Source organism: Podarcis pityusensis (genome assembly GCF_964106645.2).
Source record: "Podarcis pityusensis genome assembly, chromosome: 13".
NCBI lineage: Eukaryota > Metazoa > Chordata > Lepidosauria > Squamata > Lacertidae > Podarcis > Podarcis pityusensis.
This window is the reverse complement of record NC_138038.1, coordinates 26,311,446-26,325,008: the sequence shown is the minus strand read 5'-3', so window position 1 is coordinate 26,325,008 and position 13,563 is coordinate 26,311,446. Positions and strand designations below refer to the sequence as shown.

Here is a 13,563-nt window from a genome sequence, read left to right as displayed (position 1 = left end):
AGTCCTGAACGCCTATCTCTGAATGACACCAGTGCCGACTGCAGATGTTTCAGTGCCTGAACTGAAACTTTTGACCCCTCTCCTGAAATTGGCTTCTAGGAACTGGTGGCAGAGGGCAGCAGTAGTGTATTGAAGCGCAGGTTTGGGGCATGAACTGAGACGCTGTTGGTTCAGTGGTTGAGTACATAGTTTGCATGCAGAACATCTCTTATTCAGTCTCCAGCATTCTCCAGTTACAAGGAGATTAGGGATGATCGCTGGGGAAGTCTTCTGCCAGACATCTTGGAGAGTCACTGCCCTGCGGCGTCTGTAAGTGCTAAGCTAAATGCACCGATGATCTGACTCGTTTTAAGGCCAGACGGTCTGCATGCCAAACGTCCTCTGTGTACACATCGCAAGTTCAGCATGACCTGAGGCACAGAGGTGCCACACTACCTTTTATCCACAGCTCTGTGAAATGTCTCTGGTGGGATGTTGGCCTGTTGTAGGGAGGGCTCCGTCCCTTTCCCTACCCATCACCCATGTGGTAGGGAGCCATGCGTGGCCCAGGGTGAATTTTTACAGCCGCCTCTGTGCAAGGTGGCTGGAGAAGAGAGCTTCCTGTGAAGAGCTCAGTGTGGGAACTTGCCACTGCCTCAGCTTTTCAACACCTTCAAGTGTGTCTTAAGAGTCTTGTGCCGAAACCTGAATCTTGCACCAGGTACCTGGGGTTCACAACTGGATTGCCACAGGCTAGGAGTAAGGATGTTGGAGAATTGCAGTGCAAAAGGAAGCAGAAACCGCTGCAGTTCGTATGTTCATCTGTGGTCAGGAATGGAAATATCCCAGCGAATATTCGTTCATCAGGAATGGAAATAAGTCCAGTGAATATTCGTTCACCTCACTGTTGTTTATTAAGTCTGCATACAGTATCTTATTCACGACAGCGGGTTTTTAAATACTGATATTATAAAACAGAAAAGCAAAGAAAACATTAAAACAATAAAATAATACTGTTTTGATTTTTACACTGAAATGAACGTAAGCTTACATGAGTTATGTAAATAGTTACATCACCTACATCTTCTTCTTCTTCGGCGATCACTTGTAGCCAAGTAAGATTGTCTTCCATAAACACGGTTTTAACAATGAGACCGAAAGTGACTGTGGAGGCCGATTCTGGATCCACACGTCCTTCCACAGTGGGGACATTGGTTTCCGGGAGATAGTTGATCACGGTGTGGATTTGCTAAGCGTGCCTTCCTCTTAGCACATTTTTCCCTTGCGTCCTGAGTTCGAGTTCGGAGTACCTTACGTCTAATAGCAGACAGCAAGGCAAATAACATCGTATTTGGCGAAAGCCAAACAGTTATGATGAAGATGGACCAGAATGGGAACTGCTGCCTTCTTGCACCCCTAGCTGTGAGCCTCAGTGGGCAGGCTCCCCCCCACAGCCACTTCAAAATGAAGTAGTTTTAGATATTCTTTCTCAGGTCTCACCCAGTGGTTTGGTAAGTAAGCAACAAAGCTTGGGGTTTAAACCAGGTTCTGGAGCATTGCACCAGCGAACTTCCATTTTAGTTATGTCATGAAAACATACCTAAGCAGACCTTACTATAAGACAGTGTGACTGGTTTTCTGCTTTCAAAGAAAACATGACCCTGTGAATGGCTGCTTCTAGATTTTCTATTTCCTGGGGAAAGTGTTAAAAAACAACAACACACAAGTGTTTGGTTTTTTTAAAAAAAAGAATCTGAATTTCTATTGAAAGTTTTCAACACATTATACAATAAAAACCAAACTAATCTAAATAAAAATAGAGAAGAAAACAAGAAAAGAAAACAGTAAGAAATAAAAGAAAAATAGGAAATTAAAATACAGAGTCCTTTATCAGGGATAGATCTTAACTCTTATCTCACATAATATGGGATGGGCCCCTCCCAACTCTCACCTGGGAGCTTCCATTTCTTTTCACAGCCTGGGAGTTCTTCCCTTCCCTGCCTCTCACGCAGGATCCTTCATCAGTCATCTTCCTGTATTAGTTAAAAGTTTTGTTGCTCTGGCAGCCTGTTCCGATAAGGTAGTTCTTCAAGAGATTACTGCTTACTCCAAAATCAGGGTGCTCTCGCTGAACCTTCTGTTTCCTTCATCAGGAGAACGTGGAATCGATTTCATCGGGACTCCCACTTCTGGAATGGATCCACAAGGGATCGCGCTTTGATATCCAGAGGCCAGGGAAAGGTAGGAGATCCCTTGCGGTTATTCCTCCCAGGCCCCACGGCTCACAGATCGGCTCCCTTTCAACTGAAACGTGCTTAGGCAATACCTTTCAAACTCTGCCTGAAGCTAACAACATATACAATAAGGTTTTTACAGTCTGAAAGGGAGAATATTCATGAAGTAGTGCTTAAATGAACAGTGTTTTCACGCAGCTTTAAAAATATATATATTGATCAAAAATATATATTTTGAGAGTCGTGAGCATCCCCAGGGCATGAAGCAAAGTCAGTCCTCACTTGGCTGTTTTCCCCCTTAGGGTCCCTACACACACACACACTGATGTGCGGTGAGAATATTCTCCTGATAAATCCTCCACAAACTGTCAATTCCAATGTAAGAACCAGTTTTACAATCCACATTTAAAAAATCTAGTAAATAATAAGTCAAGGTGTGATATTGCCAGTGTAAGTAATGAATAATGATTTTTTTAAAAAATCCATTTACATTACTGGGCATTGTGTCATTCACCATTGGCAGTTCTGAAATGTGAGCTACAGAAAATTTTTTTAAAAATAGTTTAAAAATGCTATTCATTTAATTTGATGAACATTTGAATTCGTATGTATTTCAACTATATGTAATAGCCTTTTTTCTATTTTGGTGTGACCTTATTCTTAGCAATTCTATACCCTTGGCCATACAGTGTGATTTCTTTTACAGAAAGTAGTTTTAATGCTTTGTATACTTAAAGTACCTAGGCCTATACAATTATGTGTAACTGCATGTGAGGTGGTCTTGATTTAAACAGTTGACGTTTCTATATTTTTACTTATTTCTTGTGACAATTTATCAGTTATAATTTAAATATGTTGTCTGTTGCCTTGCTTGTCTAAGCAGATCATAATTTGCATTTCTGATGTTATGTAACTTGTCATTACTGATTATTTGTGTTATATTTTCTGGAAATAATAGCATTTATTTTAAACTTTAGATTGATTTTATTAGTGTAGGACTGAAAATACTCTACCACGTAGATATGCTTATTGAAAAAAGTACTCATGTAGCGGACCTGAGTTTTTTTATATTCCTTTTACTTTAAAAGCTACATTTCATACATACACAACATAATTAGAATTCAAAATTGGCGGTAAATTGGTTAGTGGCAAGCTTAGTGATTAACGTGAGTCATTCGCATTGAATTTTCAATTTCAACTTTGGGCAGAAAATAAAAGAATGCGAATTCACTGCATTGCCCCATTGAATAAAAGTACAGTAGTGCCCCGCAAGACGAATGCCTCGCAAGACGGAAAACTCGCTAGACGAAAGGGTTTTCCGTTTTTTGAGCTGCTTCGCAAGACGGATTTCCCTATGGGCTTGCTTCGCAAGACGAAAATGTCTTGCAAGTTTGTTTCCTTTTTCTTAACACCGTTAATACAGTTGCGACTTGACTTCGAGGAGCAACTCATAGAACGCAGTGTACATAGTAGCCTTTTTTGAGGTTTTTAAAGATTTTGGTGATTTTTGAAGCTTTTCCAAAACTGCTTTTGCAGCCATTTGGTAAGTTAAGCTTTTAAAACTTTTTTTGGGGGGGGTTGGATTTTGGGTTGGGGTGTTTGGAATTCAAGGACTTGGTGTTGGGGAGGGGTTTGCAAGAATCTGGAAGCGTGTGTGTTTTTTTTCTGCATTTTTATGATTTTCTGTGACCATTGGGCCACTCTGCTGTTTTTAAAAAAATTTCTGGATTTGAATTTCTGTGTGCTGGGTGGCTGGGGGAACAGTTGGGGAGGGGTTTGCAAGAATCTGGAAGCTTGTGTGTTTTTTCCTGCATTTTTCTGATTTTCTGTGACCATCGGGCCACTCTGCTGTTTTTTTAAAAAAAATCTGGATTTGAATTTCTGTGTGCTGGGTGGCTGGGGGAACAGTTGGGGAGGGGTTTGCAAGAATCTGGAAGCTTGTGTTTTTTTTCTGCATTTTTCTGATTTTCTGTGACCATCGGGCCACTCTGCTGTTTTTTTTTAAAAAAATCTGGATTTGAATTTCTGTGTGCTGGGTGGCTGGGGGAACAGTTGGGGAGGAGTTTGCAAGAATCTGGAAGCTTGTGTTTTTTTTCTGTATTTTTATGATTTTCTGTGACCATTGGGCAACTCTGCTGTTTTTTTTTAAAAAATCTGGGTTTGAATTTTGAAATGCTCTTTACAGTATGTGTGACTTTAAAGAGCACTTAATAAACTCTTGTTGTACCAAATTTGGCTTTGTTTGGACTTTTTTTGACCATAGGAACGCATTAATTGATTTTCAATGCATTCCTATGGGATTTCGTGCTTCGCAAGACAAAAAATTCGCTAGACGAAAAAATTCGCGGAACGAATTAATTTCGTCTTGCGAGGCACCACTGTACCTGTACAGTTTTTGGTTGCCATCTGAACAAGTTTACCCACGAATAAACATGTATGTTGACTAATTATATTATTTTCAATGCAGTAAACCATTTTCAATGCATAAAAATGAATATTCCTCTATTTTAAATGAAAATTCTCTAATATTCTCATTAATCGAGAATATTCTCGAGAATATTCTCCAAAAGATTATTCTGGAGAATTTAACATCACTACACCCACCCACACTTTTGAGAATACTGCAAGCCTCAAGGTTCCTCCTAAGTCTGCTGATAGCCTCTCTTTTGTGCATGGCTGCTTCTGTTTTGGCTCCATAAGCAGCAGTACTAATTAAACCGGAATGAGAATACAGTGGTACCTTGGTTCTCAAACTTAATCCGTTCTGGAAATCCATTCCAAAACCAAAGTGTTCTAAAACCAAGGCAAACTTTCCCATAGAAAATAATGCAAAATGGATTAATCCGTTCCAGACTTTTAAAAACAACCCTTAAAACAGCGATTTAACATGAATTTTACTATCTAACGAGACCATTGACCCATAAAATGAAAGCAATAATCAATGTACCACAGTCACGCAATCAATCAGTCAATCAGTAGCTGAACTGGGTTCCACACAGTCACAAAAACAAAACAAAAAGCTGCAAAAACACAAAATAAATAGCAAAACCAGACAAACCTCAGCGTAACACTCAAAATGGAAGTATGGCACTCAAATGAGAAGTGTAACACTCAAAACAGAGCATGTTTGACTTCCGAAAAAGTTTGCAAACCAGAACACTTACTTCCGGGCTTTGCAGTGTTTGGGTTCCAAGTTGTTTGAGTACCAAGGCATTTGAGAACTATATAGAATGGGTCTGCTAGTGGAGAAGAAGCAGTGCCAGCAAGTTTCGCTAGAGGATGCTGGTGGACACAGTGATGATATTTGCTTAAGAATGGCTGTATTCTGGTCCGAGGTTATAAGGTGCTGGGTAAATCCTGATGGATGTGAATTGCATTCCGGTGTTCTTCAGCACAGCTGGTTAATGAGGGCACTTAACGGTGGCGAAGCAATTGCTGCTCCAGTACTGGCAAGAAATAACATTCAAGTTGTGCAATGAACTTAGAACCTTACCAAGTTGGGACATGCGAAAAAGTGGCTTTTGCAAACAGCAATCAGAAGGGAAATATTTAGACATCTCAGTTCCATATATGGACTTGTTTGTGTCTTTCTGTATCCCTATTCCCTCCCCTCTTTCCTCTGTCAAAATTTTTAAAAAGTGTTGTTTGTATTGTTTTTACAATTACAGTATTATCATTTTTATATAAAAAAAGAATGGGACAATTTTATGGTATAGAGTTAAGTAACAAATAACTACTGTAATGGTTCTAGGGGTTGCTCGTGCGTAAGCCGGTGCTTATCTCCCCGGCTGGGTGCAAACACCTGGCTGGGTTGCCTAAGTGAACCTTTTCTGTCCGGACAGCCACTCACCCGTGGCTGACTCAATCGCTGGCAGAATCCGTCAGTGGGCGTTTCTTAAACTTCTTCCACCAAAGAAGCTCTTTGACGCCTAGTCTCCTCCTACTCTCTCTGCGCGAAAGTCTTCTGCGCAAGGAGGGTGTGGGCAACGGAGGACCCCTACTCTCCCCGCTGGTCCCAGGCAAGGAGTCATGGGACCGCCTCGCCACTTCCCCCATCTGCCCCCCTTCTCCACTGGTGCTACGCTGATTCTCTTCCCCAGAAGGTGGGCTGCTTCTCCCAATGCCTGGACGTTCTCTGGAATCCCTCTGGCTTTTGCTCTCTCCCTCCGGCACTGATGGCAGTTCCCTGACAACTACTATCACAGCTGTGATGGCCTGGGATTCCGATTCAGAGGCTGAACCTGAGGAATCCCAGCCTGCACAGGAGTCCCCGCCTCCAGGGCCGGCTGAACTGGGGCAGGGCCTTGAATCTGAAGCGCCTGCACCTGTGCCGGATCCTCAGGAGCAGGCACCAGGTGAATCCACTCTGGCTCCGGAGGTGGTTGAGGACTCAGTGCCTACAGGTGAGTCTCCCCCTGGGTCCAGTAACCCTTCAGCCTCCCCTGAACTGCAGAGGCTCAGGGCAGAGAGGCGAAGGGAACTGGTTTCTCCCAGGAGGAGTGCTCGCCTTAAGGCCAGGAGAGGCGGGTCTCCTGGGGGCCGGGGCCGCCCCTGGCCTCAGAGAAGATAAAGGCCAGTCAGCCCGGTCCCAGGTTGTGGGAGCAACGTCGTCGTTGAGTACCTGCTCCTACCCGGACCCAGACCTGACCTTCCAGTGTTCCTGTTTCTCACCCGGCTTCCTGCTTCTGACCGTCCAGTGTTCCTGTCCCCGTCCGGCTTCCTGCTTCGGACCTCGCCTCGCTCCTTGTGAACTGTTTCCAGGCTAGTGACTCAGGACTGGACTTTGACTACGACAACGGTAACCTTCCCCCCGGGACTAGCACAGTTTGCTCCTGCCACACCCGCACTCCCTCTTCGTTGGGGTGCGTTCAGGAAAAGCCAGAAGCCATGGCCGACCAGGCAGCTGCGCTGGTGGCATTGGCCCAGGAGAACCAGGCCTTGACTCACACCGTGCAGCAGCTCAGCGATGCGGTTACGGCACTTCAGCAGCAGTTGGACACCCTACCGGCTCCTGTGGCCAACGCCCCAGCTCCAGGCAAGTACCCAGTAGCCTTGCCAGAGAAATTTGATGGGGCCCCGGCCAGCTTTCCCATGTTCCTCGCCCAGGCCAAGTTGTATATTCAGGGGCGAGCCCGGAACTTCCCGGACGACTGCACCAAGGTGCACTTTTTGATCAGTTTGTTAAAGGACCAGGCGGCCAAGTGGGCATTGCCGCTGCTCAGGCAAGACTCCCCCTTGCTGACAGACTATATGGGGTTTTGCAACCATTTGGAGGCCGCATTCGGGAACCCCCAGAAGGAAGTCAAGCCAACCGGGCAGTTAGGCTTTTGAAACAGGGCAAGTCCACTGCGGCCGCCTACACCATGGAATTTCGGCTGTTGGCGCAAGACTTGTCTTGGAATGACTCGGCACTTCGGGACCAGTATCTTGAGGGACTGTTGGATGAGATACTGGACCAGTTGGCCATGATGGATTGTCCCACCACGCTGGACACCCTTATTCAGCGGAGCCTGCAGATAGACGATCGGTTGGAGGACCGTCGCCAGACCCGGGACCGCCAGCACCCCCGGCTCCTGGCTCCAGTCCTTCCCAGCAGGTCCACGCCCACAGCCGAGTTGCCGGGCGAGCCAACGCAGCTCGGGGCTGCGCGACCTCGCCTCTCCCCCTCGGAGAAGACGCGGCGTCGGGAGGGGAACCTGTGTCTTTACTGCGGTGGGAGTGGACATTACGCCCGATCCTGTCCCAGGAAGATGCCAGTCGCAGGGAAACCGCCAACCTCGGTAGCCGAAGGCCCTAGCAACCTGGGTCCCAAACCATGCAAGAGGGGCCCTCACCAGTGGATTTGCGACATCTCATGGTTCCGGTGCGTCTCTACCCTCCAGGTGCGTCCTGGATTCTTACCCACGCTCTGGTGGATTCAGGGGCAACCCGCTCCTATATGGACGCTGCCTTTGCCGCTCATCATCAGGTGCCACTTCAGAACAAGCCAGAACTGGTACAAGTGGAGGCAATTGACGGACGGCTCCTGCGTTCGGGTGCCATCACTCGGGAGACCCAGCCCTTGGTCCTGTGTCTCCAGCAGCACCGGGAGGTGCAAACTTTGGACATTGCCTCCATGCCCCGGTTCCCCCTGGTGCTCGGGATGGACTGGCTGGAGGCTCACAATGTTCAGATTGACTGGGTCAATCGGACTGTGCACTTCCCAGACCCATGTCCCCATGCTCAGTCCGAGATGCTGCAGCCGCACCCACTGAGGAGGCTGCATCCACGCTCCCCGCTGAGTACCGGGACTACCAAGACGTGTTCGAGGAACGGGGGGCAGACCAGCTGCCGCCGCATCGGTCTTTTGACTGCGGCATAGACCTCCAGCCCGGAGCGCCCCTGCCGGTGAGTCGCTTATACTCTCTAACAGAGCCAGAGCGCGAAGCTTTGCAGGACTTCCTGCACAAGAACCTGGAGCGTGGTTTCATTAGGCCTTCTACCTCGCCCACCGCTGCGCCAGTGCTCTTCGTTAAGAAGAAATGTGGGGAGCTTCGCCTTTGCCATGATTACCGGGCCCTGAACAAAATTACCATCCCAGACCGGTACCCCTTGCCCCTTATTTCGAAGTTGCTGGAGCGGGTGCAGGGGGCGCAGGTGTTCACCAAGCTAGACCTGCATGGGGCCTACAATTTAATTCGGATCCGAGCGGAAGGGTGGAAGACAGCATTTGGGACCCAGTACGGGCAGTTCGAATACCTGGTTATGCCCTTCGGATTGTGCAACGCGCCCGCTGTGTTCCAACGGTACATCAACCACGTGTTCCGGGACTTGCTAGACAAGTACGTGGTGGTGTACTTGGATGACATTCTGGTTTTCTCCTGTGACCCGGCTCTCCACGAGGGTCATGTCCGGACCGTGCTGCAGCGCTTGCGGGAGCACCGCCTGTATGCCAAGCTCAGCAAGTGCGAGTTCCATCAGCGGTCAGTGGACTTCCTTGGTCACCGACTCTCTCCAGATGGGGTGCAGATGGATCCTGGGAAGGTGGCAGCGGTTCGGGAATGGGCGGCACCTCGGAACCGCAAGGACCTACAGCGATTCCTGGGGTTCACCAACTATTACCGGACCTTCATTGCAGATTATGCTCGTTGCACCACCCCGTTGACCCGGCTACTGCACCCCAATACGCCGTTTTCCTGGGACAAGGAGGCAGAGGAGGCGTTTCAGGGGTTGAAAGCCTGTTTCCAGAGAGCGCCGATCTTGCAACATCCTGATCCCTCTTGACCCTTTGTGGTAGAAACCGACGCCTCCAGTACGGCTCTCGGTGCCGTCTTGTCTCAGCAGTATGGACCCGATGCGCCACTCTTACCCTGCGCCTTCTATTCCCACCAGCTCCTTCCAGCGGAGCGTAACTATACCGTGTGGGAGTGGGAACTACTGGCCATCAAGGTGGCCTTTGAAGTCTGGCGCCACCATCTTGAGGGGGCACGACACCCGGTGGAGGTGAGAACCGACCACTGGAACCTGGAGTACCTCCAGACCACCCGCAAGCTGAACCACGGACAGATCCGGTGGGCATTATTCTTTTCCCGGTTCCAGTTCCGGATCCGCTACATCCCTAGCTCCCAAAACCAGAAGGCGGATGCCCTGTCCCGGAAACCTGAAGACAACGCAGACACGGTACAGCAAGCAGTACCCGCCACGATCCTACCACCGGCTGCATTACTGGCCACCCAGGAGGTTGAGCCACTGCAGGCTCGGGTGCGGGAACAGCAGCGGGTCGACGCTTGGGCCCAGGAACGACTCCGGGAACTGGCCGAAGGGTCCAGCCCTCAGTATCCGGGGCTGGTCTTGCAACAGGGCCTTCTGCTGCACCACGGTCACCTGTATATCCCGCCAGGGCCACTGCGGGCTGAGGTTCTCCGGATGACCCATGATGCCCCAGCAGCGGGACACTTTGGGCGGTATCGGACCACCCATCTGGTAAGCCGTGAGTTTTGGTGGCCCCGCCTGAAGGCTGACGTGGCTCGCTACGTTGCTGGTTGTGATGTCTGCCGGCGGGCCAAGGGCCCTACCGGGCGACCCCCCCGGCCTACTTCAGCCGTTGCCAGTCCCACCACGTCCTTGGCACACGGTTTCGCTGGACTTTGTAGTGGACTTACCCAGGTCTCGTGGCTGTACCTGCCTTCAAGTTTTCTCCGACCATTTCACTAAGATGGTGCACTGTGCCCCCTGCCCATCCGTACCCACAGCTAAGGAAACCGCTCAGCTGTACCTTCAGCATGTCTTCCGCCTGCATGGCCTACCTGAGCGTGTGGTGTCCGACCGGGGCGTTCAGTTCACATCCCGGTTCTGGCGAGCATTGCACCAGTCCCTCAGGACAGAGGTCTGTCTCTCATCAGCCTACCACCCACAGACCGATGGCCAGACAGAACGGGCGAATGCGGTGCTGGAGCAGTACCTGCGGTGTTACTGCAGCTACCAGCAGGATGACTGGGTCGACCACCTAGCATTGGCGGAGTTCGCCTACAACAATGCGGTGAATGCGTCCACCCAGCAGACCCCGTTCCAGGCCAGTTACGGTTATCATCCACGGCTGTTTCCAGATGTGCTGCCGGCATCCGCGATCCCTGCGGTGACGGAGTGGCTTCAGGAGCTCCAGTCCCAGCAACAGCTATTGATGGAGCAACTGCGCCAGGCCAAGGAGGCGTACAAGGCCCAGGCCGACCGCCACCGCCAGGTGGGGCCAGAACTCCACGTCGGTGACCTGGTATGGCTCTCCACTCGTCACCTCCACCCCTCTCGACCTTCGCGGAAGCTGGACGCCCGTTTCACCGGCCCGTTTCCTATCGTGGACCAGGTCTCGCCTGTGGCATTCCGTCTCCAGTTGCCTGCAACCCTGAAGGTTCACCCGGTATTCCACAGGTCCCTTCTGAATCCGGTGGCCCCACCCGACGAGTTCCACCCGAACCGTCCCCGACCGCAGCCAGTTCTGGTTCAGGGGGAGCCTGAGTACGAGGTGGAACGCATTCTGGACTCCCGATACCGCAAGGGAAAGCTGCAGTATCTCATAGACTGGAAGGGGTATGGACCGGAGGACCGTTCCTGGGAACCAGCAGCCAACGTCCACGTGCCTGCCTGCCTCCGAGATTTCCATGTGGCGTACCCCAGCAAGCCGGGTCCAGACCCTCGATTGGGGGGGGGGGTCTGGGAGGGGGGATGGTGTGATGGTCTGGGATTCCGATTCAGAGGCTGAACCGGAGGAATCCTAGCCTGCACAGGAGTCCCCGCCTCCAGGGCCGGCTGAACTGGGGCAGGGCCTTGATTCTGAAGCGCCTGCACCTGTGCCGGATCCTCAGGAGCAGGCACCAGGTGAATCCACTCTGGCTCCGGAGGTGGTTGAGGACTCAGTGCCTACAGGTGAGTCTCCCCCTGGGTCCAGTAACCCTTCAGCCTCCCCTGAACTGCAGAGGCTCAGGGCAGAGAGGCGAAGGGAACTGGTTTCTCCCAGGAGGAGTGCTCGCCTTAAGGCCAGGAGAGGCGGGTCTCCTGGGGGCCGGGGCCGCCCCTGGCCTCAGAGAAGATAAAGGCCAGTCAGCCCGGTCCCAGGTTGTGGGAGCAACGTCATCGTTGAGTACCTGCTCCTACCCGGACCCAGACCTGACCTTCCAGTGTTCCTGTTCCCCACCCGGCTTCCTGCTTCTGACCATCCAGTGTTCCTGTCCCCGCCCGGCTTCCTGCTTCGGACCTCGCCTCGCTCCTTGTGAACTGTTTCCAGGCTAGTGACTCAGGACTGCACTTTGACTACGACAACAGTAACCTTCCCCCCGGGACTAGCACAACAGCTTTTATTGAATTGTGAAAGCTATAGAATGTTGGATTCCAACTAAATTGGACACAGTACGAGAAAACAATGTTTGAAACCAATCGGATTAGTATGCTTAAAGCAGCAATCCACTGCAGTAAACTTTCACAGATTCCCCGGGGTCCTGTTTTTGCACAGCGTTTAGGCAGGAGGAGAGATTGCAGCAGGCAGGCGTTTTGGAAGACTTCGATTGACATGTTAAATATGATGGCTAAGGTCAATAAGTCTGAACTGTGAGTTCAGTGTGCCCCAGGGGAGACATTGGAGTTGTATTTGTCAGATTCACAAACTCTATGGCAAACTTCTGTTGGGTTTGTTATATTCTGCTATTCAAAGAATAAAACAGGGGGAGGGAAATCCTTTGTACACACAAACAGGGCTCCCATACACCCGGAATTTCCCAGCCGGACACAGCCGGAATACAGCAGTCGGAAACAGTGTCTAGGAAAATCCGGACAGATGGATGGCAACCCATGCCGGAAGTCTAGATTTTGCTTAATTTCCTAAAGAATAGTTCAGAAACTTTGCAAAAGAAAATGGCAACCCTAACACAAAGCTACATTTTGTTTCTATTGGCTGTAACCTATCAATCTGAAATGAAGTGTGTGTGCTGGCCTATCCTGAACACTGCCTCTCCCCCCACCTTTTTTTTTTTTTTTTTTTGCACAGATTTCCACGTCAGCACTGGAGCTGGAAATTCTGCCTTTTACTTGGCACAGAATATTTCTGCAAAGTAAAAGGCATTGTTTCCAGCCAGCCCCACTCCTGTGCTGGAGTGCAGGGGGCTGGCATTGCTGATTGTGTACGTGTTTGGGTGTGGGAATGTACATAGGAGCGTGTGCAAGAGCGGGAGGTGGTGATGTCTTTCTGTAAGAATGTGTGTGGTCCGTAAGTCTAGGGTGTGGGTGCATGCGAGCATCAAACATCCCAGGACCCACTGCATGGGTAAATGGCTGGAAAAGGGGAGGCTCATAGATGTCTTACTGTCCTTCTGCATACCTGACCCATCCAATCACCTCACCTCTGTGCTGCTGCTACTTTCTGTCTCTCTCTCTCTCTCCCCCCCCCTTCCTGACCACTAATGACATCATCCAGGCGTATAATGATTTACAAACAAAGCAGAACCCTTGTTCCGGTGACTAATGACTTAAGAAACAGAGAGGAATTAAAAATTCAGTTATGCAAAGTAATATAAAACAAATAGATATTAAATAACGTTAAAAGCAAAACAGAATATACTCTCATAAAACAGTCTCATAAATCTCGACATTAAAGTGCAAAGTTCCAGCTGATTCTAATAAAATACAGATTATTCAATCATCAGCTGTTTTAAGAAAATGTTACTGAGTAGATTAAAGGAATAATAGATTAATAAATGCTAAGACCAGAGGACAATTTCATAACGGTAACTGGGAAATTTCCATCCATAATAAAGTGTGGAATACTCAGAATCAATCAGGCAGCTTAGGGAATTACCAGTTACAACTTGATCCATGGTTTTAGAGA

At 49.3% G+C, this 13,563-nt stretch overlaps 1 protein-coding gene across 4 annotated transcripts in view; it reads left to right on the top strand.

The window, feature by feature from the left end:
- The window catches only part of GRB7 (growth factor receptor bound protein 7), an 83,688-nt gene that overhangs the window by 10,811 nt on the left and 59,314 nt on the right, over window positions 1-13,563 (top strand). For 3 of the 4 annotated variants that reach the window (XM_080978299.1, XM_080978298.1, XM_080978296.1), the window contains one exon: window positions 2,133-2,220. The exons of the other annotated variant lie outside the window; for it this stretch is intronic. Coding sequence is in view for 1 of the 3 variants with exons in the window: in XM_080978296.1 (XP_080834422.1) it covers window positions 2,133-2,220 (88 nt within the window). In the remaining 2 variants the exon portion in view is untranslated. The remainder of the gene's footprint in view (window positions 1-2,132; window positions 2,221-13,563) is intronic. 4 annotated transcript variants of the gene reach the window in all.